Source organism: Cricetulus griseus, chromosome 2 (genome assembly GCF_003668045.3).
Source record: "Cricetulus griseus strain 17A/GY chromosome 2, alternate assembly CriGri-PICRH-1.0, whole genome shotgun sequence".
Classification (NCBI taxonomy): domain Eukaryota; kingdom Metazoa; phylum Chordata; class Mammalia; order Rodentia; family Cricetidae; genus Cricetulus; species Cricetulus griseus.
This window is the reverse complement of record NC_048595.1, coordinates 100,338,353-100,365,680: the sequence shown is the minus strand read 5'-3', so window position 1 is coordinate 100,365,680 and position 27,328 is coordinate 100,338,353. Positions and strand designations below refer to the sequence as shown.

Genomic DNA, 27,328 nt, shown 5'->3' with positions numbered 1-27,328 from the left:
TTATTTGTGATGGTTGTTGTTTTAGTTATCATTAAGAAAAACTAGCTGTCAGTTGCTGGTTTGAAAAGCAAAACTAATTTTGATCACTATTACTAAGTAAATGTGGATGCCTTCCTTGTCTGTGAGAGTGTGGATAGATTTCTTCTTTCAGCCTATGCTCAGGATGGGAATTCTGAGCACAGGATGTAGACTCTTGATAAGAATTGTTAGGAAAACTTGGTATTACAGCAAGACAGTTCTGCTGTTCTTAAATTGCATCTAAAGCCTTTGGCTAGACCTGAAAGCCCTGGCCTTGCCTGTCCTGATTTTTAGGACCAGTTGTTATTTGTCTCAGCCCATGCATTTTAACTCCTGACCAACCTTAAATTAAAATTTATTCTCTTCTAAGACATGGAAAAGACATTTCCCCCTCGCTGTCTCCCTTTTGGTAATTACAGAGACCCAGAATCTATGTGAGACATTTCAAAGCAGAGCTTAATTAGATTATGATAACTAGAAAACTAGAAGCAGAATTCCAGAGAATTTTGTATTGGGAAATGCAATTTAGGTGATCCTCTAAGAATCAACAATAAAATGAAACTGCCATTTCTTATTTGATAAGGAGAGAGACTATTTTATATGTGTTTTTGATGTTGCTGGACTTCTGTGCAGCTCAATTTTTACTCTTATTAAGCTTCCAATGTATGGCTACCCAAGTTAGAAACAGGAAACGTTCTGAAGAATTGCATAAAACTGGGGTGGTTGGTCTGTTTTTTTTTTTTTTTTTTCTTTTACAGCCTTTGAAGACCCTGATAGTGCTGTTGATGACCGAGACAGTGACTATCGAAGTGAGACCAGCAACAGCATCCCACCTCCTTACCATACAACTACCCAGCCCAACGCTTCCGTGCACCAGTTCCCTGTGTCAGTGCGATTGCCACAGCAGCTGTTTCTTCAAGGCAGTTCCCGGGACTCTTGCAATGATTCTATGCAGAGTTATGACTTTGATTATCCAGAGCGCCGGGCCCTCAGGTCGGTATTGATCCAGGTCCCATGATGGCAGTTGACAGGCAGGATCCTGGTACTTTGATGGAGGTGATAGTGGCAATGTAGCAGTATGACAGGACAAACTAGAAGCATTTTTATGTAGGTTCTTGGTCTTTTCCCCACACACTTAAATTTAGACATTTCCAGTAGAAATGCTTGTCTTTGTGATCCTATCAGTGAGGACATGCCTACCTGGGGTGGCTGGTTGAAAACAGGCAGGTAGATCTGTGAGTTTGAGGCCAGCCTGGTTAACAGAGCATGTTCCAGGACAGCTAAGGCCAAGCCAGTCTCGAAAAACCAAAAAGAAAACAAACAAACAAACAAACAAAAAACTGTTCCTCCTATCCCATCTCCTTTCTGGATCGGTAATTTTAACAAACCACTTACTAAGATTAAAACAAAGAAAATGATTAATAAAAGTTTTTGAGTAGTCTTTCCTGTTTGAATATTTCCATAGAAGCTTCATAAGAAGACCAATTTAATCTTATTATAGCAGATTTGGTATTTTTGCTGGAACTTTATTTTAATTCATTTTATTAAGTGCATAATATTTATGTTCAAATTAATTAGGGTACAACATGGCATCCAGTAAAGAATCTCCCAACCACACCCTGATCTTCCTCCAGCCTGTCTCCTTCCTGTCTCCTACATCTATGTACCCTTCTGTAGACTATTGTCACATATTCTGAGTATAAATGTATTTGTGCTTCTCTCCATTCCCCAGTGTTTTAAAAAATTATTTCAACTTAAAATTTGGGGAAATAATACAACAAGTACTCATATACTTGTTGCTTAGGCTTATTAGTTATATTAACATGCAGCCACATTTATTTGATTTCATTATCACTAATATATTCATCTATATGTGCTCTTTTTCCTGACATCTTACAATAAGTTGCAGACATTATATTACATCACTAGAAAGTACTTCAGCATATAGCTTCTGAAAAGTGATTTTTATCCTACATAACCTTAGTGCTAAGATAATACTAAGAAATTTTATAATACAGTGGCATTATCTAATACACAAATTTTTCCAGTTCTCCCAGGGTTCTTTGTGTGCATTTTTCCTTTTCCTTTTTCAAAAATTTTATTGTATTTTATTTAGAGTCAGGGTCTCATGATGAAACTTGTATTTTTCTTTCTTAAAAATCGTATTTTTCTGCTAGGCGTTGGTGGTGCACGCCTTTAATCTCAGCACTCGGGAGGCAGAGGCAGGTGGATCTCTGTGAGTTTGAGGCCAGCCTGGTCTACAGAGCGAGTGCCAGGATAGGCTCCAAAGCTACCAAAGAAACCCTGTCTTGAAAAACCAAAATAAATAAATAAATAATAGTATTTTTCCTTTTTAAAAAATGATTTACTAATTTTTATTTTATGCATTTTGGTGTTTTGCCTGCATGTATATCTGTGTGGAGGTGTTGGATCCCCTGGAACTGGAGTTACAGACAATGGTGATTTGTCATGTAGGTGCTGGGAATTAATCCCAGATCCAAGAGCAGCCAGTGCTCTTAACCACTAAGCCATCTTTCCAGCTCCTATTTTTTTCTTTTTGATGTATGATTAATCTAGTCAAGAATCATAAAGCATTACATTTGGTTTTTCTATTTCTTTAGTCTCCTTTAATTTAGCAAAATTTCTTTGCTGTTTTTCCTCTAGCTGTGTAAGATAATTTTTTTTTTTTAATGAGGAATTGAAGCTGTCAGTTTTGAGAATGTAATTTAATGTGGTCTTATTTGACTGCTTCTTTGTATTTAGAATCAGTTTAAAATTTTTGGCAGAAATACTAGATAGGGTGATATGTTCTTCATAGTTTACCAAGCAGTACATACTTTGTTTTATTATTAGGGACACTTTGTTTGATATCTTGGTAAAGAAATCAAGTATATGCTGTGTTGCTTCCAGTATAATGATACTCTTGCTCATTTATAATGAATTAATATCTGGGATTACATCCCTCACAACTTTTACCAGTGATTCTAAACATCTATCAATTTTTGCTTGAATCATTTATTGGTGAAAGATTAGTTATTTTAAGAAATTATTGTAAATTAGCTGATAATTTTGACTTTTAAAATTTACCAGATCACAGGGATGATCTCACCTCGCCCCCATTTCACCAAATTGTACATTGGTGAATTTTTTTCTGGAGCTTTAAATGGTCTTCGGCCTGCTAGACAATATCATGTCCCTGTTTACTGTCAGTGTTGAAAATATTTTCAATGAAGTCTGCTTGTATACCAACCATAACATGGAATTTTCAATCTTCATATTCTGAATCCAAAATGAAATATAGTAAGAATTGCACAGAAGTTGGCAACTGCTCCTTATGGTTTATTGAGTAAATGCTTATATTTATTTTGTTTGTTTGGCTCTGGAAGCACAAGGATTGAAATTTGTACTTGTGCATGCTAGGTCAAATACTCTGCTGCTGAGCTGCATCCCAACACACTTTGTACTTTTCATTTATTTTTTTGTGGCCCAATGCATTTAATTAAAGTTGCTTGCATGAACATGAGTGAGTGTTTATTTAGAGAAGATTTGGCAACTTACACAGTGTTGCATTTTATTTTATTTTATTCATTTACTTATTTTAGGCTTCAGGTTCTTGGTATATTGCCTAGGCAAGCCTAGAAATCTTAAGTTCAAGTGATCCTCCTGCTTCAGCCTCTTGAGTAGCTGCCACTGTGCTGAATGCTTACATGTTTCATTCTTTCATATTAGTTTGTACTATTTTAAGGTAAACACTATCAAATTTTGTTTTACTTTTGCCCTTCCCTGTGCGTGTAAGCATTAGATGTACAGGCCAGCACCAACCTAAGTAACTGCGTATTTTTGCATTTGGACAAATTAATTTACCTAGTTATTACATTGTCTTGCTCATATCACTGGTTGTTGCTATAATAAAGAACACTTAGAAGAGCATTAATGGTATATTTTAAGTTACAAATTGTTTCTAGATATCCTATTATTTCCAACATAGGAAAAGCTAAAGGGATTTTTAAGTAAACATTGATACCAAGTCTCACTGTGTAGCCTTGACTGGCCTGGCCTAGAACTTGTTTTGTAAATTAGGCTAGCCTCAGAGCACTGAGATATTAGGCATGTGCCCCCATGCCTGGCTATTATAGACATTTTTTTTAAACTAATGTTTTGAAATGATATTTACCTTTGAAAGTTTGGAAGAGTTTGCAGTAAACAGCAAGAAGAAGAATAGTCCTTTATGTCCTCAATGCCTTTGGATTTCACAAACAGAAAATTACAATGCTTTAAATAATTTGCTCGTTTGGTGTTACATTTCTGATAGCTGAAAGTTATTTTTGGAATGTATATTTTTTTCTTTTTAAAAGATATAGATTTGGCTATAATCTATATACAACCTCAGATATAACATTCAGCAAGTTAACATTTAGATTTCTTTTAGACTCAAACAAATTTAGGTTTCTTGAAATCTTTTAATACTTTTTTTGGGTGTACTTAACAGTTCTAAACTTGGGCATTGTATATTCAGTGTGGATATTGACAAAACATATAAATTTGGTTTGTTTCTCAGAAAATAAAAGAAACTGAAAAAATAGCAGAGATGAATGGTAACAAGTGAAGCTTAAAAATTGTTTTTAAAGCTGTTGTTTTTCTGATGTAGGAAAGCTCTGTACTGACAGAAGATTGGTTGACACATGGATTTCCTTTTTGTGTTTTTTCAGTTTTTTTTAAAATTGTATTTGCAGTTTTAGTATTGTAAATTCATCAAACAGGTATTCAGTCTTATTACTTATTTCTTCCTTTTCTCTGTCTCTCCTTTTGCATTTCTCTTATCCTGCCAATTTTACCTTCTTACATCAGACAAGACTGGCAGGCTAAGAATGACAAAATTAGGATTATTTCAGCTTTTTCTAATGTTAATTATGAAGAGCAAGAAAATAAATATGAGGAGATGAATGGGAAAACATCGCAAGACTTTCTAGAAAACAGTGGTATAAATTTGGAGGAAGTAGGGGTAAAAGAAAAGAGAACCTTTTCAAAAACTGATGGGTACCCCAGCCAACAAAAACAGCAAGAGTACAGTTTGAGAAAGATATCTCGTAAGAGCAAGCACACAGAATCCTCTGCTGCCCTTAATTTTGACTGTAAGTGTGAAGCATCTGCATTTTCCAGATATCCTCAGAAATATAACACAATAGATAGGAGGAGAAAAAAATTTTTTTACAGCCATTCTGAAGATAATGAAAAATGTCATTGTAATACCAAGATTGATTCCAAATGTGCAGCTCGTGATACTGAGAATTTTGGCCATTGTCACACTGAAAAGAAGGAACTAAACTATCCAGTTTTGTACCCTTACAAAAATGGATTTGTGAAAAGCAGCACCTGGAACATGAACTTGGAAAGTCATGATTGTGATCTGCCCAATTACTTAAGGAACTGTGGAAACTCATTTGGATCTAACCACTCTGTCACTGATTTTACTCCATTAGATATTCTTGAAGATTCTACCAGCAGTACTTCTGAAGAACTTCTAGATTCCCCCATTTCTGATGAGCAGGAAACCATGTCACCAACATGGCATCCATCCAATGTTCATCATATGGGAAACTTTTCTGAAGAATATTATGTGGCAAATTCAGCATTGCCATTACAAAGGATAGACTGTGATGTAAATGCAGTTGGAGATTTGTTCAGATGCTCCATGGAAGATATAGCCCCTTCCTCTATCGAGGGACCCAAAGAGAACTTTATTGACACGATGGGTGAGCTTCAGTGTTTGGTAGAAACAGTGTCAGAATATTTAGCAGAGAAGGAAGAAGAGATTAATAGATTTGGTTCCATTTCAAAAACTAAAAAAACACACAAACACAACACTGTTATTGATAATGCAGAACAGAAAACACCTGAAGATCAAACATCACCTATAACTGTTACCCAGAATGCCATGGCCAAGGCCATATCTTTTCCTGAGCTGAATGGAGTAAAATGTGCTGTTGGTTCTCTATTCAGTTCACTAACAGAAAAGGTAGGTTCAGGCACAAAGCATCTTACAACCTCTGTGGAAAAACTGGTTCATTTAGTTCCAGAGAAAACAGAAACTCCTAATCAAACAGAGACAGTTAATTTGGGAACTAGCCCCAGTGCCAACTCAGTATTAGAGAAGGATCTTTCCACACAGTCTTTATTATCCTTTCAAATAGCTGATGATAAGGATGCTGACAGACATGGCAAAATCTCTGAGGATGAGCACCTGGGTGATGAGACTAAAGGTGTAAGCTTTTGGGACAGCACAGAAACTATGAGAAAGGACTCAGCTCCACAGAGTCAGAGTTCAGTTATGAAGTCTGTTTTCAGCATGCTGAATCCATTAAAGATATTTTCTGAGAAAGAAGAAACAAAAAATGAAGACCATAGCAAAGCACCGAGGAGAGAAAGCTTTGTTGGGTGTGATTCAGGGTCAAATCAAAGGGAGGACATTCTTGACAACCAGAGTAGTAGTCTTGATGCTGTAAATAGAAGTAAAAGAGAAACTACAGATCTCCAAATCCAAGTAAGGGAAGATTTGCTGTCATTCCAAGTGGCTGATGAACCTTCAAATATAGCTAGTAGTACAAGTAAGGAAGGTGATATTGAGAACCTATTGGAAGGAAAACCTTGTGTAGATCTTTCTCTGTTACAAGACCAACCAAAACTAAGTGCCAAAGATACTAGGGGACATCTTGGTGTAGCTGAAAGTACCCCTGCAAATCAAGAGCCTTCTGCAAAGCTATTAGAGGAAGACAAAGTTACCAGTGATGATGATTTCCTTGAGCCACTCAGAAAATCATTTAGTCAGTTTCTGTTTACTTCTCCTGAGACCTGTCAAAAGGAAACTTTGTCTGAATCTGTAAAAATTCTTAAGGCTGAAGAAGATGGACAGAAAAAGGGTGGTAAGAAAGATGGACATTCCTTTTCATTTAGTGGAAAACTACGTATTCCATTTTTCAGTGTCCTTAGCCATTCTGAGAAGCATCAGGATGTAAAAGAGAAAGGAAGCGTTTTTCCTTTGTTTAAATTTTCTCTCACTGACAGTCATAACACTGCTAATAACCAGAGTTTTCACAGCTCAATGGCAGTCACTGATAAAGAGATCCTACAAAATAGCCACATGGACACTAGCCTTAGTTCAGTAAAATCTAGTCCATTTCCAGATATTCATAATGATCTAGAGAAATTGGGTAATACTGAGGAATTCAATAACAGTGAGCAAATAAATTGTCCTGAAGATGTTGAACTTAATTTATTAAAATCTAGTTCATTTTCAAATATTCATAATGACCCAGAGAAATTTAACAGCATAGAGGAATTTAATAAGAGTGACCAGATACATTGTTCTGAAGATGGAAAGCATAATACAATGAGATCTTATTCACCCTCTAGTATTAATAGTGATTTTGGGAAATTTGGGAGTTTAGAGGACTTGAACCCAAGCAGCCGTGTTGCAGTAGAGCACTGTGGAAGAGCTGACCCTGAAGTTGTACCTAAAAAGCTCTCAGAAGAACTTGAGAATCTTACACAAGAAGTGACATTCCCCTTGATGCCAGACTCTTCACTGGAGCTTATTTCTGCCATTTCAAAGTCCACATTGGTTAATGACACTAATGAAGACAAAGCTGAAGATAAACTTTCTAAAAAAGAAACCCAAAGAGGGTTCCTTTCTGGCCTTTTAAACAGGTTTACTTCTCTAGAAAACATGCGTAGTCAACAGGAATTCAATCTGAAAAATGGCTGTTCCCATCACAAGATTAGTACCTCGAGCTCATTACTCTCTGGAATATTTAATTTGATATCAAACAGCAGTGCAAATGATTATAATCCAAATGAAGCAAAGCTCATGTCTTTAGATGACACAAAAATTTTGGATGGAAGTAAGCATTTATCCACAGATGAAGTCCCTATTGATTCATGTGTGACTTCTGAGAACCAGAGGAGCCAGGTGGAAAACAATGAAACTTGTAGCTTCATAAAAAGTTCTTTATTGTTATCTAAAGAAACCATCCCATCATCTAATGATTGGGTTGATAATCATCTTTGCCCTCCTACATTGAAAAACCAAGAGAGTGAAAAACATTGCCCTTCTTATGAGAACATATTCCATTGTACTGAACAGAGTCTCTTAGAGAAGTCTTTGGCTAACAGGCCAACACCAAACAATATTCTTGAAGCAAAACTTCCTGAAAGGTCAAACAAGTTAAGTTCTCCGGTACTAAATTCCGACATTTTAAGTAAGTCAAACCATTATCAGGGTTTTGATGAGGACTGTTTTGAATGGGATCTTGATATAAAGGATTTCTCTAAAAACTCCAGAAGACTTCAACCAGTTTATCATCTATTGAATCAAAATACATTTCAATCAACAGATGCTTTCTTGTGGCCTGACTCAGAAAATCCAGTAATAAATTTGTGCCAAAAAGATCAAAATGCAAATATCTTTGAGTGGGGCACAAATTCAAACAGTGTCATTTCATGTGACTTACCATATGAATCATCCGACCAGTTAGCATTTAATGAAGGTTACTTATTAAGAGGTGATATGTGGGCAGCTAGCTCATTATATGGAAACTCTGGTTATCTTCCAGTTAATGAGACCAAGAATTCATTAGAAGAATTGCCCATTGATTTAAGTTATTCTTCAGATTATGAGAAAATTATGTATTCTGTACTGGAGCAAGAATCATTAAGAATGGATGAAAATTTTATCTTTTCAAGTTTTGGTTATGAGTACCAGGAGTGGTTATCATTTCTTGAAAATGGAGTTTGGTGTCCCTCTGAGGATGGGAATTATGGACATTATATGTTTCATGATGGTCAGTATATATACTCCCTCCTAACTGATTCTACTGGGCAGTATGTATATTTATTTATACCTGATTATTATTACCACAAATATTTGAATTATGATTTACAAACAGATGATATTCCAAGTATTATGTTAGATGACAGCCTTATTTCTGCTCATAGTCTTGAAGTTCTTGACAAGGAAGATGATTTAGTATGGCATGTTGAAGAAGAACCTTTTGAAGATCCTCTTGATTTATCTTTAACCTGGCCAAAAAGTGAGAGGTCATTATATGTAAATCTAGAAACCTTTTCTCAAGTACTTGAATCAAGTTTTGACCAAAGGGATAAACCATTAGATTTTTCAGGCTATAATTCTCAAAAATTTAAAAGAGATTTTAGATCTTTCATAGGGAGACCCTATGGCTTGGAAGACTTTGAATGTATATTGGATCTCAGAAACAAACCTGGAACTATGAGCAATCATGTCTTAAATAGAGGCCAAATAATAGAGAGAGAGATGAACTGGCCTTTAGCTAAAATGCCATCAGCTCACCATTCCAGCTTCCATTTGCTTCAGCCATCTTCTGAAGAAACTTCCTCTTTAATTCATCCTGAAAGTAAGACTGAAAGTTCACAAAAAGAAGAAACATCATCAGTGAACAAATTGACACCTGTATTTTCTATTTTCGGTGCATTAATTAGAAGTACTTTGAATTTTGACAAGAGGGAATCTGTAGAAGATTTGGTCATGCAGAAAATCGATCAGCAGTCAGAGTTAGCTGAACCCGTATGTGATGGTCTTCAGTCATTAATATCGAGTAAGCAATTACCGAGAAGCTCCACAAAGGAGGAAGAAAGTCATCCTGAGGATTTGGAGAGGCTGACGGTATCCAGTATTCAGCAGTCAGAGTCCTCTGATAACATAAGGCAAGAATTCCCTTTACATAAAAATGGGCATACAGAAAAAGAAAGTTTATTAAAATCTGGTTTTCAAGTAAGCCAAACAACCCTTAAAGCTAAAACAGATGTAGATGATGTTAAAATTATTACAGAAAAGTCTATTTCAGATCCTCTTGTACCACAGCTTAGTAGGGATGAGCATAAGAATTGTGAACTTCTGCAGGACCAGTCTTCCAAAGAGTCTGAGAGAACTTTGCTTAAGAGTGCATTGAAACTATTTCGTTGGGAGGAAGAATCTTCAGCAAGTACAGTGACAAATGAAAAACAGGCATCTGGAATTTTGAACCTTTTTAGAATTCAAGTAAATAAGGAAGAATCATCAAACTTGGGAAAGAATGGTGATAAAGGTGGAAACATTTCATCTCAGGAAAAGAAAGAGTCTTCTGGCATTTCAAATTTTTTTGGTACTGTTGGGGATTTTTTGAAAACCAGTGTGTCTCCCATACAGACAACTGAAAATAGATCTGTCTCTTTAGTGACTGATGAGCATGAAAGCCGGTCAAGTCCTAACCCTGTGCATCTAGTACGTCAGGATACTGGAAATTTTCCTCCAGTATCAGTTTCCTCAAAAAAGGTTAGAATTAGAAGTCTAAACAAACAGACCACCATTGATGACAGTGGACTAAGTGAGTCATCAACCAGGGAGATGCAGAGTAATGATTTGAATGAAAAAGAGGTACCTTTCAGAGACCATCAGGTGCAGCAATCAGCAAGTCCACCTGTCTCAACAGTTAGTCCCAAAGAGTCTCCCAGAGGCTATTCAAAAGCAACTGGTGCCATATCTGTAGGAATAGAAGATCCGAGCAATAATGAAAAGTCTTTTGATGCTCTGAGCAGAAGAAATACAAACGAACAGGTTCATTTTCCTAACAAAGAATGCAAATTTTCAGCTGCTACATCCCCATCCCAACAGGAGCTTCCAACCAGAAAGAATATATTTTCTTTCTTAACTGGTTCTGAAAAATCTGAGAACAAAGCCCCAGCAGCCCTCCCAAGGGCCAAATCTCAAGCAGAAGGGCTATTCACACTTCCTTCCTTTTTCTCCACCACTAACTTAAGCATCAAGAAGGGTACCTCTAGAAACAGCTCTGCTTTCAGTTTGTTTAACTTGTCTTTTTTGGATGAGAAACAGCAGGCCTCTGAGGATAAGCAAAGCCTTTCTACTGTTGCTCCAGTGACTACCCAGCCCTGTAAGAAGCCAATTGTTTCTGTAGATGCTAGATATACAATGAAGGAAGGTTCTAACAGTCATAAAGAAGAGCAAAGGGCTCCTTGTTTATCCGTTAATAGCACCACTAAGCTTACAACCTCCCCTTCAGATGAGCTCGTAGAGAAAACAAAGGGAAAAGTGAGTTCCAGTAAGGAAGGAGCAGAAGTAGCAACTGTTACTGATTTTCAAACCTATCAGTTGACAGACAACATCGTTCCTCTTTTACCAGAATTTCAGGAACAAGCCCTGGGGGTAGCTCCTCCTGAAGAAGAGGCTTTCCATCAGGAAACCTTCCCCAAGGACTCAGAGGCTAAGCCTTTTCCTCATGATAATGGTTTGATTGAAAAGCTCAATGATTTAGATGTTTGTACTGAACACCAAAATGAAAGATTTACCACTGACCCATTGAACTTGCCATTGGAAAATGCCTCTGATAGTCTCTCAACACAGACCCTAGATTCACCTTCTGCTTCTCCAGAGCCAGGGCATGCAGGGCTCCTCTGGAACCCAGATGCAGATAAATTAGAAGACAGATCAGTATTAGGCTCCAAAGCAGAAATGCTCTCAGGGTTTGTGACCAAAGTAAAATCTTTTTCTGGGTGCTTAATTGAACAGCCTAAGACTTTTTCTGAACTTTTTTCTACTCCTAAATCTTCAAAGAAAAATTCCTTTTTTTCTTTTTCGTCTGATGCATCATCTCAGCCCCTCAAAAGTGAGTTTTTTGGAATTTTCAGAAGTTCCAAACCAGAGACACATAAACAAGAGCCATCTGTACTTACTTCCTGCCTTCAAAGTGGTTGTTCCAGAGATACTATAGGATCAGTACCTCCAGAAAGCTTGCATAGACAAGCTGTCTCTGCAGTACTCAATTCAGAATCTGCTCCCAGTGGCTGTAGCATTACTGTGGTTGGTGCAAAGACAGAATCAGATACCTTGACAGAAAACCCTAAACCAACACCTGAAATGGAGAAAAATAATATTCCTGAAAATATTTCGGAACCCCCAGGTTTTGAAGCACTTGCTCCATCTTCTGTCTCAGAGGATGATATGGGTCAAGGAATATTATCTTGGAGTGATGAAGGAGACATGGGGATGTTGCAGGGCACAGACACAGAGGCATCTTTGGAAGCAGAGCATATTTTCCCTCCAACACAGCTACAGTCAGATCCTGCTTGTATTGCTGAAGAGATTCCCCCTTCAAGCCAACCACTTCTGGATACAGAGCCAGAGCCTGAGATCCAGATGGCTGTCACAAACCAAGAGTTCTTGGGCCTTGCAAGCACTTCTCTAGAACCCAGTACTTCACTGTTTGATGAGGCAGGAGTTGGTGGGACTACTACACTGGAAACAGAAGGGTATCTTTCTTGTCCTTTGCAAGAGGAACCTGAGCTTTGCGCTAAAGAACATTCTGATGTACTTCATACCCAAAAAGATCCACCTGAAGCCTCCCAGGAAACAGAGCAGGCAAGACCTCATTTTGAGGTCCCATACATGGCCAGTTGGCCAAAGTTTCCCTTCCCATCCACTCCTTCTGACCATGGGAAGACACTGAGTTCTATTTTTAACCCCCCTTGCTCATCTGGTAACATGGCAGCAGAGACTGGCTTAATGTCAGGTTTTAAGAAGCTATCCAGTCTGTTTGAAGGCACTAGTGAGGGGAAAGGGGGAATCCTGGGAAATGATCCAAAATTAGTTTTCAGAAAGAAACTGGATCTTTCGTTTCCTTGGTCAAAAGAAAATAAAGGAGACTCTGAGCAAATGCCAACAGAATTTTCTTCAGTTTTGGTTGTTAGCAGGGATCAGGACCTTATTGTCAGCAAGGCAAACAAAGTTTTGGAGTCTTCTCAAATACCTAGTGCTAGTCCTGAGCTAGCTAGCATATATACTCAGCCCTCTAGGACCACTGAACAGTTGGAGGCCAAGTCAAGTGATGATGGTCATGGGCTTTCAAGATCTGGTGAAGTGGAAAGGCAGTTGGAGATTGCAGCATCTGAAGAACATCGGGGTGCAAACAGTGATCTGTCTGGATCTGCCTGTTGTTCAGAGAAATACAAGGAAGAGCACTGCACTATCTCTGGGTTACTTCAGCCAGAAAAGCAAGAAGACATGTCTGCTAGCACTGGCTCTGTTTTGAATGTGGGGCAGCTAGTCATTCTGGAGGATGTCAAGGAACCAGTGACCAACAAAAGGCCTGTTCTCAACCCAGGCATCATAAATGGTTTTAAGGAATTGACCATTTATGATGCAGATGACTAGTGGTAGACTATCATAGCTTACTTTTTGTACATCCTGTGTCTTTCCTAGTACCCGAGCTTCATGTTGCTTAGGGGTTAAGTGGCAAAAACTAATGCGTGGCATTTTCCTTCTCTCATTTTCTAGTGCCAAATTCATTTAGTGATCAAGGAGTAGCTAGTATAAAGGAAAGAATATTTGCATAGTCTGGTTTATTTTGCCTTTTATCAAGTGGGATGGAGAAGGGAGGACAGGAAGAGGCAGCGAGTATTTAAGTGGTATTATTAATTTATTATTAATTATAAGTATATAATCAGATAGGATCTTTCTTGGTTCTCAGACACTTATAGTAGTTGGGGAGTAGTTGTGGTTTTCTAAGTCTTCTAATGTTTCCTCAGTGGCTGTGAGGGTATAAAATAAAATACAAAGTGCAAAGGATGATTTAGGATTATATGTATTCCATGTCCTATTCCAGATGGATTTGTAAAACTTCTAGGGTTTCTGATATAGACTATCACAGTGCTCTGGACTGAACAGCTATAACAAAGGATAACCCTGGGTTGCCATGGGTTATCCTTTGTTCTTGTGATGCTGGTCTTTCATCTGGAGCACTGAACAAGATCCATCTGTAAAGGTTGCTGCTATTGCCTCTGAGCACAAGCACTTCAAGTATAGTTTAGGAATGCTACTTTGACCTCTGGCCCAGACATATCCAAAATAATAGATCTACTTAGACTGGCAAAGAGAGAAAGAGACAGAGAGAGCACATTGATTTACTTAGAACCCTAACCTGATACATGTTCTGTTACTGACGAATGGGAAATCAGCCTGAAAATAGCAGGTAATTGAGAATACCCATAGGAAAAATCTCTTTGCTTTCTTTTAATCTGACCAGAAGTAAATACAAGACCTCAAGTTAAAGACTTGACTCTGGGAAAAACAAAACCAATTCTCTTTGCATAAAAGCTTTCTAGCAGGATACCCACAAGTAAGAAAACAAGAACTCTTGACTTGGGATTGAAATGTCCAAATGTGCTGGCTTTGTCTCACTCATCTCCTAGTCCCTATGTCTCATTAAGACTGAATCCCTTGGAAGATGAGCTATAGCATTCCAGGAGGTATCTTGATAATGGTCTTGACAGTCTGCCTTTCTTGCCACAATCACAGTTACTCTCAGCTATAACTGCTAGCTCTCAATGCAGGGAACACTCCTTTCTGTGCATGGGAATTCAGGTGATGGAGCGAGGACTGAATTGGCCTCACTTCATAGACAGAGATAACTTTAGTATAGTCCTGATCTTAAGGAGTTGGACTTAGTTCACTTTATGCATGACTGAATCTTGACCCAAGAGAGACTCAGCTACAGATGGATGGATTTATCTTAGGGATATTTCCCATGCCACTAAGGGTATCACTATTACATTTGTGTTGGTGAAACCTGTGGAATTCCCCTGCAGAATTTCTTAATCCTGGTCTTCATCTCCTATACTTCATCCTGTAGCCTTTAGGACCATGTCTCTCTGCTTTGCTAAAGCACAGGCACACACATTATAAATGTAGAGGAAGTAGTAAGGACTTCTTTTTATTAACTAATAGAAGGGGAATAGAGCTTATATACTGCACTTTACTATGTAGAATTTGGAAAACTTTAATCACAGCCACTGGAAAAGTTTCTTTAGAAGACGGAGTAAAAAGTTTCATAAATATGCAACAGGCCATTTTGCTATTTCTTCATTCTACTGACAGGTAGCAATTAGGTAAAATATTCTTTGAACTCAGAACTGAAGTCATAGTCGAAGTGGTGTCAGAGAGCTTAGTATGTTGTCTTTTTTCCCTTTGTTGTTATGCTAAATGACTAGAACAATTTTTCTAGATTAAAATGTTTGCCCTTGCTTCCTAGGAATCTCCTATTTGTGTTTATTTGTGCTTCATGCAATTACTAGTTCCCAGGTGTATATGTATTTGTGGTCTGGTCCTCGGTTTGCATCTATTTACTAGTTGTTTTCTTTTCATTCTCACAGCCCTACGAGCAGTAGTAGGTATGGCTCCTCCTGTAATGTGAGTCAAGGAAGCTCTCTGTTGAGTGAACTAGACCAGTGTCATGATCAAGATGATGATCGTCGGGAGAGGGACTCCATTCATTCTAGCCATAGCTATGGCAGCCTCTCCAAAGATGGCCAGGTTGTTTTGGGAGAAGAAGAGAAAACCTTGGAGGTGACATGTGAATCAGAGAAGGGGACAACAGATGAATCCAAGGAAGTGAGAGAAGATGCCACAACTCACCCTCCTCCAGATCTGGTGCTACACAAGGATCACGTCCTAGGACCCCAGGAGAGGTAGGTGATGGCTAGCTCACATGCTACCTGCTGTATCACTTATTGAATACAAATACTTTTCACTTGTTTCCTGAAGCTAGGTAGGGTGGGGGTATGGCAACCATGGTCAAGCTGGTAGATCTATCTCCCTTTGATTTTTTTTAAATGTAATTCCCAGGATGTTTGATGGACTTGTATTACTGAAGTGCAGGTGCATCAAAACTTCTTGAGTGTGCAGTCTTGACCTCATAGATGGCATCCTCTGATGCCTGAGCCCCACAGGTCATTTAATAGTTCCCATTGCTTAGAGTTCTTTGGCTGTATCCAACTCAGTTCATATTAATTTTCTTTGTGAACAGTGAATATTTTGTTCTGTCTTACCCTGTCTGAGGAAAACTAGAAAAGAATTAAGTAAGAAGTAACAGATTTAATACACTTGCCTGTAATTAAAAAGCCACTGTACAGCCGGGTGTTGGTGGCGCATGCCTTTAATCCCAGCACTCGGGGGAGGCAGAGGCAGGTGGATCTCTGTAAGTTCGAGGACAGCCTGGTCTCCAGAGCGATTGCCAGGATAGGCTCCAAAGCTATACAGCGAAATCCTGTCTCAAAAAAAAAAAAAAAAAAAAGCCACTGTACATGATTTGGCAGTGTGTTTGGCATTTCGTATCCACAAGAAGAAAATTTTATAATGTGTCTTTTGGTCAAGTTCAGTGTACACCTGTAATTCAGTACTCTGGAGGCTGAAGCAAAGGGTCAGGAGCTTAAGACCAACCTGAGCTACACAGTGAGAACTTGTCTAAATGCTGTCAATTATAACTAAAAGTAAAGTCATATAATAACTGAGCTAACCTTTTTAGAAAAGCTGAGGGATTTGGACATAGTAGGTCTCTCAGTTTTACTATTGTTGACATTATTTTGGAAAATAATTATTATGGGAAACTGCTGTATTCGTTTTTTTGCACTTGTTTGATTATCTGGCCTCCACACAGTAGATGCTAATAACAGTGCCTAGGATGACAACCAAAACTCCCTAGATACTATCAGATATTTTCCCAAGAACAAGGTCTGCCCCTGCACCCAGTTAAAAACCATTAGGATAGAATGATCAGAGGATGGCTTCTAGATCTCATCACAGATTTAAGAGGCCAGAAAAGTGAATGGCAGGTGGCTGGATGAATCATATATCTTCCTAAAGATTGTTATACAGCTGCTTTCTCTCTTCCCCTATTTTTCTTTAGTTTTGTAAGATAAGGTCTTATGTTGTAGCCCAGGCTGTCTACAGACTTATAACTTCCTGCCTCTGCCTCCTGATTGCTTAGATTATAGGAATATCCTACAATGCCTATCTCCATTCTTGGTTTTTAGTCATCTGTTGTGGTTCACTTAGTAGTGAAGAGGCCCAGGAGACTAAGGTCTGAACCAGGCCTCCTGCTGAGTTGATTGCCCACCAAAAGTTTGGTTCTTCATGGACCTTGAATCTGACATCACTGTTGTCAGGGCTGAGCTCTTGGTTGAGAGGTGAAGTACTTCACGTGAATACCTGCTCATCTTTCTTACTGTCTCCTCTTAGGTCTTAGCTGTCTGATTTCTACACTTGAAATTGACTCAGGGCCCTTGCCATTGCTTCTTGTTTCATTTCCTCTCAGTGTCTATGAACTATTTCATTGGTCTGCATGAACAAAGGAGAAGGCAGGGGGGATAAAAAAATTGTCATTTTAGAGAGAAATTGTTTTCAAAATAGGTATTCAGAACTATGCTGTTTTATGGCCTGAATCACTAGCCAAGTGTAGGCATGAGCACAAAAATATTTTATTTTAGATATTTGGCAGTCTTGCCTTGAATACCATTACCTTATTGCCTCTGCTATTTACAAAAAAAAATTCTTTTCTTTGTTACAAGTCTTCCTGAGGAGAATGCATCTTCACCATTTACCCAAGCTAAAGCACACTGGATCCGAGCAGTTACCAAGGTCCGACTACAGCTGCAGGAGGTAGGAAATTTATTCCATTAATGGTTGGGACACTTTTTTCCTTTGAAAAATTTGGGAGACATATGGTGCTGGAGAGCTGTCAGTGATTAGTCATCTTCTTACAGTGTGCTTCTGGGAATGCATGGTAATTAAACTAGAGCCTTAAGAGATGGGAGGTGGCCTTGGCTTTTTCTAGGCTGTCTAATGAGAATCAAATAGGCCTAGGAGGTGGGAGCTTGAAGGTAGGGTTAAATGCCTATTTTTGATACTGTCATCTCTGGTTTGATGTTACAGTAAGGAACAAGGCCTCTTTGGTAATTTGTTGTCTTTTTTTTTTTTTTATCAGCCAGTTCATGTACCACTAGCTGATTTTTACACAGGGTTGGAAATAGAGTACAGACATTTTTATGGGAAAAATTGGGCCCTCATATAAGGCCCAAAACATGGACAGATTAAGATCTGATGTGAGGGTCCTGGAGAGATAGCTCAGTGCCAATCTTTCTCTCAATCACTTGACTCAGAGATTCTTCTACTCCTAGATATTCATTTCCTCCCCTAAAAATAAGGCCACTCTTCTGAATAACCACAGTTGCACTATCTAGAAAACACTGGCTGGGTGTTGGTGGCGCACGCCTTTAATCCCAGCACTCGGGAGGCAGGGGCAGGCAGATCTCTGTGAGTTCGAGACCAGCCTGGTTTACAAGAGCTAGTTCAGGACAGCCTCAAAGCCACAGAGAAACCCTGTCTCGAAAAACCAAAAAAAAAAAAATAAATAAAAAAAAAAAAAAAAAAATAAAAAAAAAAAATACCAGCATCAGGAAGCCATGCAAATTTGCCAGCTACTCCCACAAGGTCTCTTTCCTTTCTGATCCAGAACTTAATGGCCACTGCATTTAATTGGTGTCTCTTTTGTCTCCTTCAGCTTGAAACAGTTCACAGTCTTTGTTATCTTCCACAGTTTTAAATGATGAAGGCTTTCATTTTGTAGCATGGGTCCACTCTGTGTTTCCTCATGTTAGGCTTGGACCATGCTTTCTTGATAGGAATTACAAAAGAAGTATCTAATGTGAACTTGTCCTGCCATACCTGACATTAGCCTTAATATTTGGTTAAGTTTGTATCAGTCACGTCCCTCCACTGTCAACTCATTTCCTTTGTAAGTTGGTGCTTTGTAGTGAGAGCCTCAGAGACTGTGTTGCTGTCTTGTTCCTTTTCTGATCTGTACCTACTAGTGATGACAGTTGTCTGAGCTACTACCAGTGGTGGTTGCAGGTATTAACTTTGTTTCCACCCATCCTTTCTACAGTGAGGAGTATAAGAAAAATTTCTTTTTCACCTATTAATTTAATTCAGTGAGACTCATAGGTTCTTTATTGCATTGATTATATCATCATTTACTTCAATAAATTATTCTAGTTGCCCTTTATACACCGTTATATACATATGTGCACATACATACACATGGTTTTGTGGATTGTTTAAGGCAGGGTCTCAAATATAGCCTAGGCTAGCTTGGAGTTCCCAAAAGATAGCATTTCATGATTCAACTTACAAATCTACAGAGAAAGTAAATTCTGGCTAGGCTCAGCATATAAAGTTTGATGAGCTGAGTCAGGACCCTCACGGTGGAAGGAGAGAACCAATTTCCACAAGTTGTCCACAAGACACACATACACATACACACACACACACACACCGCACACATGGTTTTGTGGATTGTTTGTAAGGCAGGGTCTTTCTGTGTAGCCTAGGCTAGTTTGGAGTTTCCTATGTATTCTTGGCTGTTTTCAAACCTCTGGAGAATACTGGGAATGTGTAATGTACTATTATATTCAACCTGAAAAACATAACATTTAAATTTTTAAAAATATTAATTTAATGATTTTGTTCTTTGAATCAAAGTCTTATTAAACAGGCCAGGCTGACCACATACTTATGCTCTTCCTCCATCAGCCTTCTATGTGTTGGGATTGCAAGTGTGTACTACCATGCCTGTCTTAAAAATGTTTTTTATCATTAATAAATATTCTTAGATGTCAGCTGCTAATTTTTTTATGATTTTCACATTTTAATTTACATGATGTAATATGTTAATATAATTGTATGTCTGGGTAATAACACATTGGGAGTCTGTGATCTGGACTGACTGATGTGAGGAAAGATATATAAACTAACGTTTGTAGAGTCAACATCATAATGCTAAGTTTTTATTTTGAATGCTTTTAAAGTGAAAGTCTTGAAATTTCTATTATGAAGTAAAATCATCTTCCCTATGTGAAGGGAAAACTTGGGATGAGAATAAGAAGAATACATTGGTATGAGTTCAGTTGGTTATGATATTAAAGAGATATTGTTGAAAACAAAAAAACAAAAGCAAACAAATTAATAACCATCCAAAAAGTGAAGCTTGCAGTTATCTGGAGGAAGGGCATGATTTATCCTGAATTAAGAACAATCACTGTTTAATTGAATGATGGTTCTTAACACAGAGACAGCTGGCCATTGATTAGTAGTGGCCAAAAGGGGAAAGATAAGCTGGAGCTTAAAATGTGTCCCACTTATGCTTAAGATGAGCTTTTTTGACAGAGTGGATGACATCGTAAGGCAGAATGAACACAGCACCAAGAATATTTTCTCCTGAATTATCAAAGTTCAACCTATGTCACCCTTAACCCTCTGCTGAAAACACTAATTTTTGTTAGTTTGTTATTTATCATGATAGTCTCTTTATGTAAGCATAAAGTCAAATATGTATATAATTCTACTTTTCCTTTCATACAAAAGGTTATGACATAGTTTTTACTGCTATAAAGATCAGGTGTGAGCCTGGGAGAGTGGGGGCCTGAAAATGAGGGGGACTAAAGTCTGATGCAAAAGCCAGCTTTCTCCAGACAGTTTATACTCTGAAGATTAAGAAGAATCACATGAATAAAGTTCTCAGGAGTTCAGGCTATTTACAATCACAAGGACAAGCTGTAGGTGGCAAAATATATTTTTCCATAGAGGCATAAAACAAATAACAATATGTAGTTGTAATAAATAATATAAAGTGAACTCACTCTATCTGATACACCTGGGAGGAGCATGAAAGCGTATTCCAAGAACAACTCCATGTTTTTGAAGAAACTGGAGTTTTCTCACAAGCACTCAGAATTCCCCTTGCATAATGATTCCATTCTTGGACTGTGTTCCAACAGTATATCTTCCCCTCCTTTTTTTTATTAGAAAGAAAATTATTCTACATGTCAATTACAGATCCCTCTCCCTCCAACAGTATGTCTTGATAATGCTTTTATCTATCAGCTCTAAGAGAACTTTTCCTTTGTAACACATGCATACTATTCCACTGTGTGACTATGCTGCAATTATCAGTCCTGTTGCTGATCCTTGTGAGTAACGAACGTGTGTGTGTGTGTGTGTGTGTGTGTGTGTGTGTGTGTGTGTGTGTGTATGTGTATCTGCAATTTCAATATACATTGCCACATTGTTACTTATTCTTCAGTAACTTACTTGAATGACAAAGGTCTGCTTTAAGTTGTGTTCTGTAATCTGGACTGTTGGAGCAGCCAGCATTGGGAACACTGCCAGTTACAATTGTAAAGGGAAAGTAAAGATGAGAATTAAATGAAAATGAAACAAACGACTCTCTATACAGAGAGATGACACATGTCACTCTTGCTCACATTTGCCATGCCAGAAGCACTTCACCAATCATCCCTAACTCAGTGAGCAATCTGAGGACATTTGTTAAGGCTTTAATGACCACTCCAAAGAGCCTGTGCCTTCCATAGGACATACTGGCAACTTAGACCCCCTACTAGTAATGCCAGGAGATGTTTTTCTTTCCTAACCCACTAATAAGTTGATTTGTCAGAGTTTTGGTGTTCTTTTTTGTGGTGGTATCTTAGTAGTTTAAATTTATGTTTCTTGCCAATAAAGTTTCTTACATAGAAAGGCTAATTAGAAATTATTTTGTGTGACTCTTCTTTTCCCGTTTTTTATTATTTGTTTGTTTGATTGTTTTCTTATTAATCCTCTGGGCTTTTATGTTTTAGGAAAATTAACTTTTTTGGTACATGAGTTGCCAGTCTGTTCTCAGTGTATCATTGTGAGGAAATGTAAAAAAAAATTTAGAGAACTATATTTTTCTAATCCAGAAAATAAAGACAACAATCGTATCTTTCTCTCAGCATTGTAAATTATCCAGGAAAGTGCCTATCAGGAAAGAAAAAAATGTGCATACTTCATTGCTCCACATTGTCTCCATGACACAATAAATTCCTTCTGGTCTAGCTCTACACAGCCCAAAGTGTGAGTCATGGACCAACACAGCCTAGGATCTGTTTGTTTTTAGTCTTTGATGAAATAAGTACTAAAATTGCAAGTGTGTCTTCAGAGGCAATTTGAATTGCCATGACACCAGATACATCAAGGCCCTGTCTCATTGAACAGGGTGTGAACCCAAAGTATCAGACCATGACGTGGGGAATGAAAAACCAGGCCCTAACCAATAGAGATTAGTTTGGAAAGTATTAGTCGATACAAAACATGGAATGATTTATTTTCCCCAAATCCTCAGAGACTCCGCACTTGCTGTTTCTTGTGCCTGGAATTTTTTCTTAATTCATCTAGCTAGCCTTTCATCCTTGTCTTTTAAGACTCAGCCAGAAGTGAAGTGTTTGGAGAAAGTCTCCAGACTATGAAAACCTGTTTAGAATTGGCACTCATTATGAGATAATGGAGTTATTATTTGTTGATATGTCTTACTTTTTTTTTACTGGCAATTTTTTTCCATTTTTTATTTAAATTAAGATTGTTTCCCATGTCAATCCCAGTTCCCTCTCCCTTCCCTCCTCCCCTGTCCCCCACTAACACCCTACCTATCCCATACCCTTTCTGCTCCCCAGGGAAGGTGAGTCCTTCCACGGGGTCTTCAGAATCGGTCATATCTTTTGGGATAGGGCCTGGGCCCTCCCCTGTGTGTCTAGGCTGAGGGAGTATCCCTCTATGTGGAATGGGATCCCAAAGTCCATTCTTATGTTAGGGATAAGTACTGATCTACTACAAGAGGCTCCATAGATTTCTGAGGCCTCCTCACTGACAGACACGTTAATGGGGTCTGGATAAGTCTCATGCTGGTTTCCAAGCTATCAGTCTGGGGACCATGAGCTCCCCCTTGTTCAGGTCAGCTGTTTCTGTGGGTTTCACCAGCCTGGTCTTGACCACATTGCTCATCACTTCTCCTTCTCTGCAATGTCTTACTTTTTTAAAAACAAACTTGTATGAGTTCTGGAATGTCAGGGATATACTTTTTATTGTGTGATGTTGTCTGATATAGAATAAGGCAAAGGATATCTAGCAAATCATTTCTAGTTATTTAAGTAGCTAAGAATGCCCATCATTTCCCCAAATGCCTGTATGTATAAATTACTTTTCTGTTGTGATAAAATACTATATCCAAAGGCAATTTAAGGAAGAGTTTATTTTGGCTATGGTCAGGTTCCAAAGATCTAAATAGATGTCAAGGAAGGCATGGTGGCAGGAGCAGGAAGCTAAAGGTCATATCACAACTATACATAGGGAACAGAGAGAGGGCACTGAAAGTGGGGCAAGGCTATAGACTCAAAAACTCCAACCTCAGTGATATACTTCCTCCAGCAATGCTCCCCTCCTAAAAGTTCTATACCCTCACCAAACAGCACCACCAACTGGGGATTTAGTGTTTAAGTATGAGCCTGTGGGGGACAAATCTCATTCAAACAACCACAGTGCACTTCTTTATCTTCTAATTCATCCTGTTTCCCAAGGTCTAGCCCTTAAAGTTAATAACTGCACAATATTAACCTCTTATATCAACTGTTCTTTCCTTTGTGATACATATTTAAATGCAAGTTTACTGACTTGTTATAGTATTATATTATGTATAGGATTATAGTATGAGTAGTTTTTGTTTTCTTAGTTTTTGTAAGCTTTATTCTGGGTTAGCAAATAGTTTTGAAAACCTCAATTAGTAGAGTAATAATATCCCATAATATGACTGTTCCTTAACAGTTCTTTCTACTTTGTCATGAATAGAAATCTATTTCATTTCTTTTTATTTTGTGTAACTTAAAATATTCAAGTAAAGTGGCCATCTAAGGACTATACTTTTTTTTGAAGAATTGATGAATTCCTAAATTTATTTTAGAAAATATTTTCCAGTGTGTGCTTTGAGTATCTGAATGTGCTGGACTGACTTTGAGTATTAACTTTTTTGTCACTTTGACCAAAGAATGGTATCTGGATTTTAAGACTTACATTTCTGTGTTGTTTGTGACTTGAGTATTCCCACAAGTTTAAAATTATTTATACTGAATTATTATTTCATTAAGCAGAGTTTGGGGCACTACCACAGAAAGCCAGCTACACTTATGGCATTCTTGTAAAATTGTCAGAGACTTAAGGGATTGATTATTTAGAGCCATGCTTGTGTCCTCTGAGTACCTGCACATCTGAACTTAATAACTGTTTGATGACATTGCTGGTGCTGATGAGGCAGTAATGTTGGTTGTGTGGGTGGGAATGGCTATGAATCTGTACCGTATTTGGTTTAGTTGCAGAAGAATCTGAGGGAGGAGGTGAGACTTTTCCATCTAGAAACAGAGACTGCGGTGGCAGCAGGTGGGTGGGTGTTCCAGGTGGAAGGGACAGTAAAGGAGAAGGCATGGAGGCAGGCCATAAGGAAGACTTGACAGGAGCTCTTAGGCTGTTGAAAGCTGAGAAAGGCAAACCTTGGTAATTAGGCACATAAGTGAACAAATAGATCAGAAGGCCCACATTTGAGTGGAGCTGTCACAGGAGACACAGGTTGTGGCAGGTCAGCCTTAGAGATGGGTCAGCAATTTCTCAGGGCAGTCCCTAAAACAAAACAAAACAAAAATTGGTTGTCTACTGCAAAGTTCTGGTCCCACTTGTGACTTGCTGCAAGCAAAGAAGCTTCCTTCTTGTCTCACAATTGAGGCTCTAAAAAAAGGTAGTCCCTTGGGGAGACAATGATGAGTCTCAAAGAGAAGTAGGCCTTTGGGGACCCTTCTTCTTAGACTAAGTAGCACTAGGAAAACACTTTTTTTTCCTCCAAGAAATTATTTTATTATTAGTTCAAATTAGAAACAAGCCTGCTTCACATGTCAATCCCTTCTCCCTCTCCCTCTCCCTCTCCCTCACCCCCTACCAGTCCCCCACTTCATCCCCCCTATGCTCCCCAGGGAGGGTAAGGTCCTCCATGGGGGTTCCCCAAAGTCTGTCATATCATCTTGGGCAAGGCCTAGGCCTTCCCCCATGTGTCCAGGCTGAGAGAACATCGCTCCATGTGGGATGGGCTCCCAAAGTCCCTTCTTACTCTTGGGGTAAATACTGATCCACTACCAGGGGCCCCGTAGAGTGCCGAGGCCTCTTCATCCAAGGACTGGATCAGTTCCTTGTTGGCCTCCCAGACACTGGTCTGGGGACTATGCACTCCCCCTTGTTCAGGTCAGTTGTTTCTGTGGGTTTCACCAGCCTGGTCCCAACTTCTTTGCTCTTCACTCCTCCTTCTCTGCAACTGGGTTCCAGAGTTCAGTTCAGTGTATATCTGTGGGTGTCTGCCTCTGCTTCCATCAGCCACTGGATGAGGGCTCTAGGATGGCATATAAGGCATTCATCAGTCTCATTATAGGGGAAGGGCATTTAGGGTAGCCTCTCCACCATTGCCTAGATTGTCAGTTGGTATCATCCTTGTAGATCTATGGAAATCTCCCTAGTGCCAGATCTCTCCTCGGACCTATAATGGCTCCCTCTGTTATGCTATCTCTCATCCTTCTCTCCTCTATTCGTCCCCCGACTTAACCTTCCTGCTCCTCCATTTCCTCCTCTCCCCTCCTCTTCTGCCCCTCTCATTCAACCAGCTCCTTTTCTCCTACCCTCATGCTCCTAATTAGCTCAGGAGATCCTGCCCCTTCCCCTTCTCTGGTGTCCATGCATTCTTCTCTTAGAGTCCATCTTGTTTCCTAGTTCCTTTGGTGATGAGGATTGCAGGCTGGTAATCCTTTTCACTATGTCTAGAATCTATATATAAGTGAGTACATACCATGTTTGTCTTTTTGTGACTGGGTTACCTCACTCAGGATCGTTTCTTCTAGTTCCATCCATTTCCCTGCGAATTTCAAGATTCCATTGTTTTTTTTTTTTTTTCCACTGAGTAGTACTCCATTGTGTAAATGTACCAAATTTTCTCTATCCATTCTTCAGTTGAGGGGTATCTAGGTTGCTTCTAGTTTCTGGCTATTACAAACAATGCTGCTATGAACATGGTTGAACACATGCCTTTGTTGGATGAATGTGCATTCTTTGGGTATATGCCCAAGAGAAGAATTGCTGGATCTTGTGGTAGACTGATTCCCATTTTCATCACCATACTGATTTCCAAAGTGGCTGTACAAGTTGGTACTCTCACCAGCAGTGGGGAAGTGTTCCCCTTTCTCCACATCCTCTCCAGCATAAACTGTCATTGGTGTTTTTGAGTTTGGCCATTCTGACAGGAGTAAGATAGTATCTCAGAGTTGTTTTGATTTGCATTTCACTGATGGCTAAGGATGTTGAACACTTTCTTATGTGTCTTTCAGCCATTTTAGATTCCTCTATTGAGAATTGTCTATTTAGTTCTGTACTCCACTTTTTAATTGGATTGTTTGGTGTTTTGGAGACTTGCTTCTTGAGTTCTTTGTATATTTTGGAGATCATCCCTCTTTCAGATGTGGGCAGTCTGTGGGCTGCCGTTTTGTCTTGCTGACTGTGTCCTTTGCCTTACAGAAGCTTCTCAGTTTCAGGAGGTTCCATTTATCAATTTTTGACCTCAGTGTCTGTGCTACTGGTGTAATGTTCAGGAAGCGGTCTCCTGTACCAATTAATTCAAGGGTATTTCCCACTTTGTCTTCTAATGTCTTCTAATGTGGTTCAGTGTAGCTGGATTTATGTTGAGGTCTTTGATCCATTTGGACTTAAGTTTTGTGCATGGTGATAGATATGGATCTATCTGCTGTCTTCTACATGCCAGCATCCAGTTACATCAGCACCATTTGTTGAAGATGTTTTCTTTTTTCCATTGTATAAATTTCTCTGATCATGGCTGCTCATCTTAACTTCCATTATTTCAATCTTTGCCCTTTGTTGAACATCACTAGCTTCTTTTCCATTTCAGATCACTGAAAGATCACAATGTCTAAGCCTTCTTCTGAGTAGTAAATACTGTTATTGTTGAAAATTGTTAATCAGGAGCTGGAGAAATGGCTCAGTGGTTGAGAGCACTGACTAGTCTTCCAGAGGACCTGAACTGGATTCTTAGCACCCATATGGCAGCTCACAATTGTCAATAACTCTAGTGCAAGGGGATCTGTTGTTCTTTCTGGCCTTCTGGGGCACTGCATTTACATAGTGCTCATACATACACACAAGCAAAACACCCATACACATAAAATAAAAATTGTTAATAATTTTTAATAATTGTTTTAAGTAACTAATAAATATGATAGAATATGAGGCCAAAGTTCTGGCTCAGGGTTCAGAGCACTGTTCTAGAGGACTCAGGTTCCTAGCACCCACATAGCATCTCACAACTGTCTATAACTCCAGTTCTAGAGAATGATGCCCTTTGTGGCCTCTGCAGGGCTCTAGGCACTCACATGGTGTACATACATACATGGAGACAAAACAGCCACACCCACAAAATAATAAAAAAGTATTTAAAACTTAAACGAATAAAAGTAATAGAAAGGATTATATAGTGTAAAAGTTCTATCT

General features: G+C 38.7%; 1 protein-coding gene across 6 annotated transcripts in view; it reads left to right on the top strand.

The window, feature by feature from the left end:
- Nucleotides 1-27,328, top strand: part of Unc13b (unc-13 homolog B) — a 222,291-nt gene that overhangs the window by 112,969 nt on the left and 81,994 nt on the right. For 5 of the 6 annotated variants that reach the window (XM_035439915.1, XM_027403259.2, XM_027403258.2 and 2 more), the window contains 3 exons: nucleotides 777-1,011; nucleotides 15,253-15,567; nucleotides 17,446-17,536. In XM_035439915.1, coding sequence (XP_035295806.1) covers nucleotides 777-1,011; nucleotides 15,253-15,567; nucleotides 17,446-17,536 — 641 coding nt within the window. Of the gene's footprint in view, nucleotides 1-776; nucleotides 1,012-5,178; nucleotides 13,189-15,252; nucleotides 15,568-17,445; nucleotides 17,537-27,328 lie in introns of all 6 variants that reach the window. The other variant, XM_035439913.1, reaches the window with a different exon arrangement.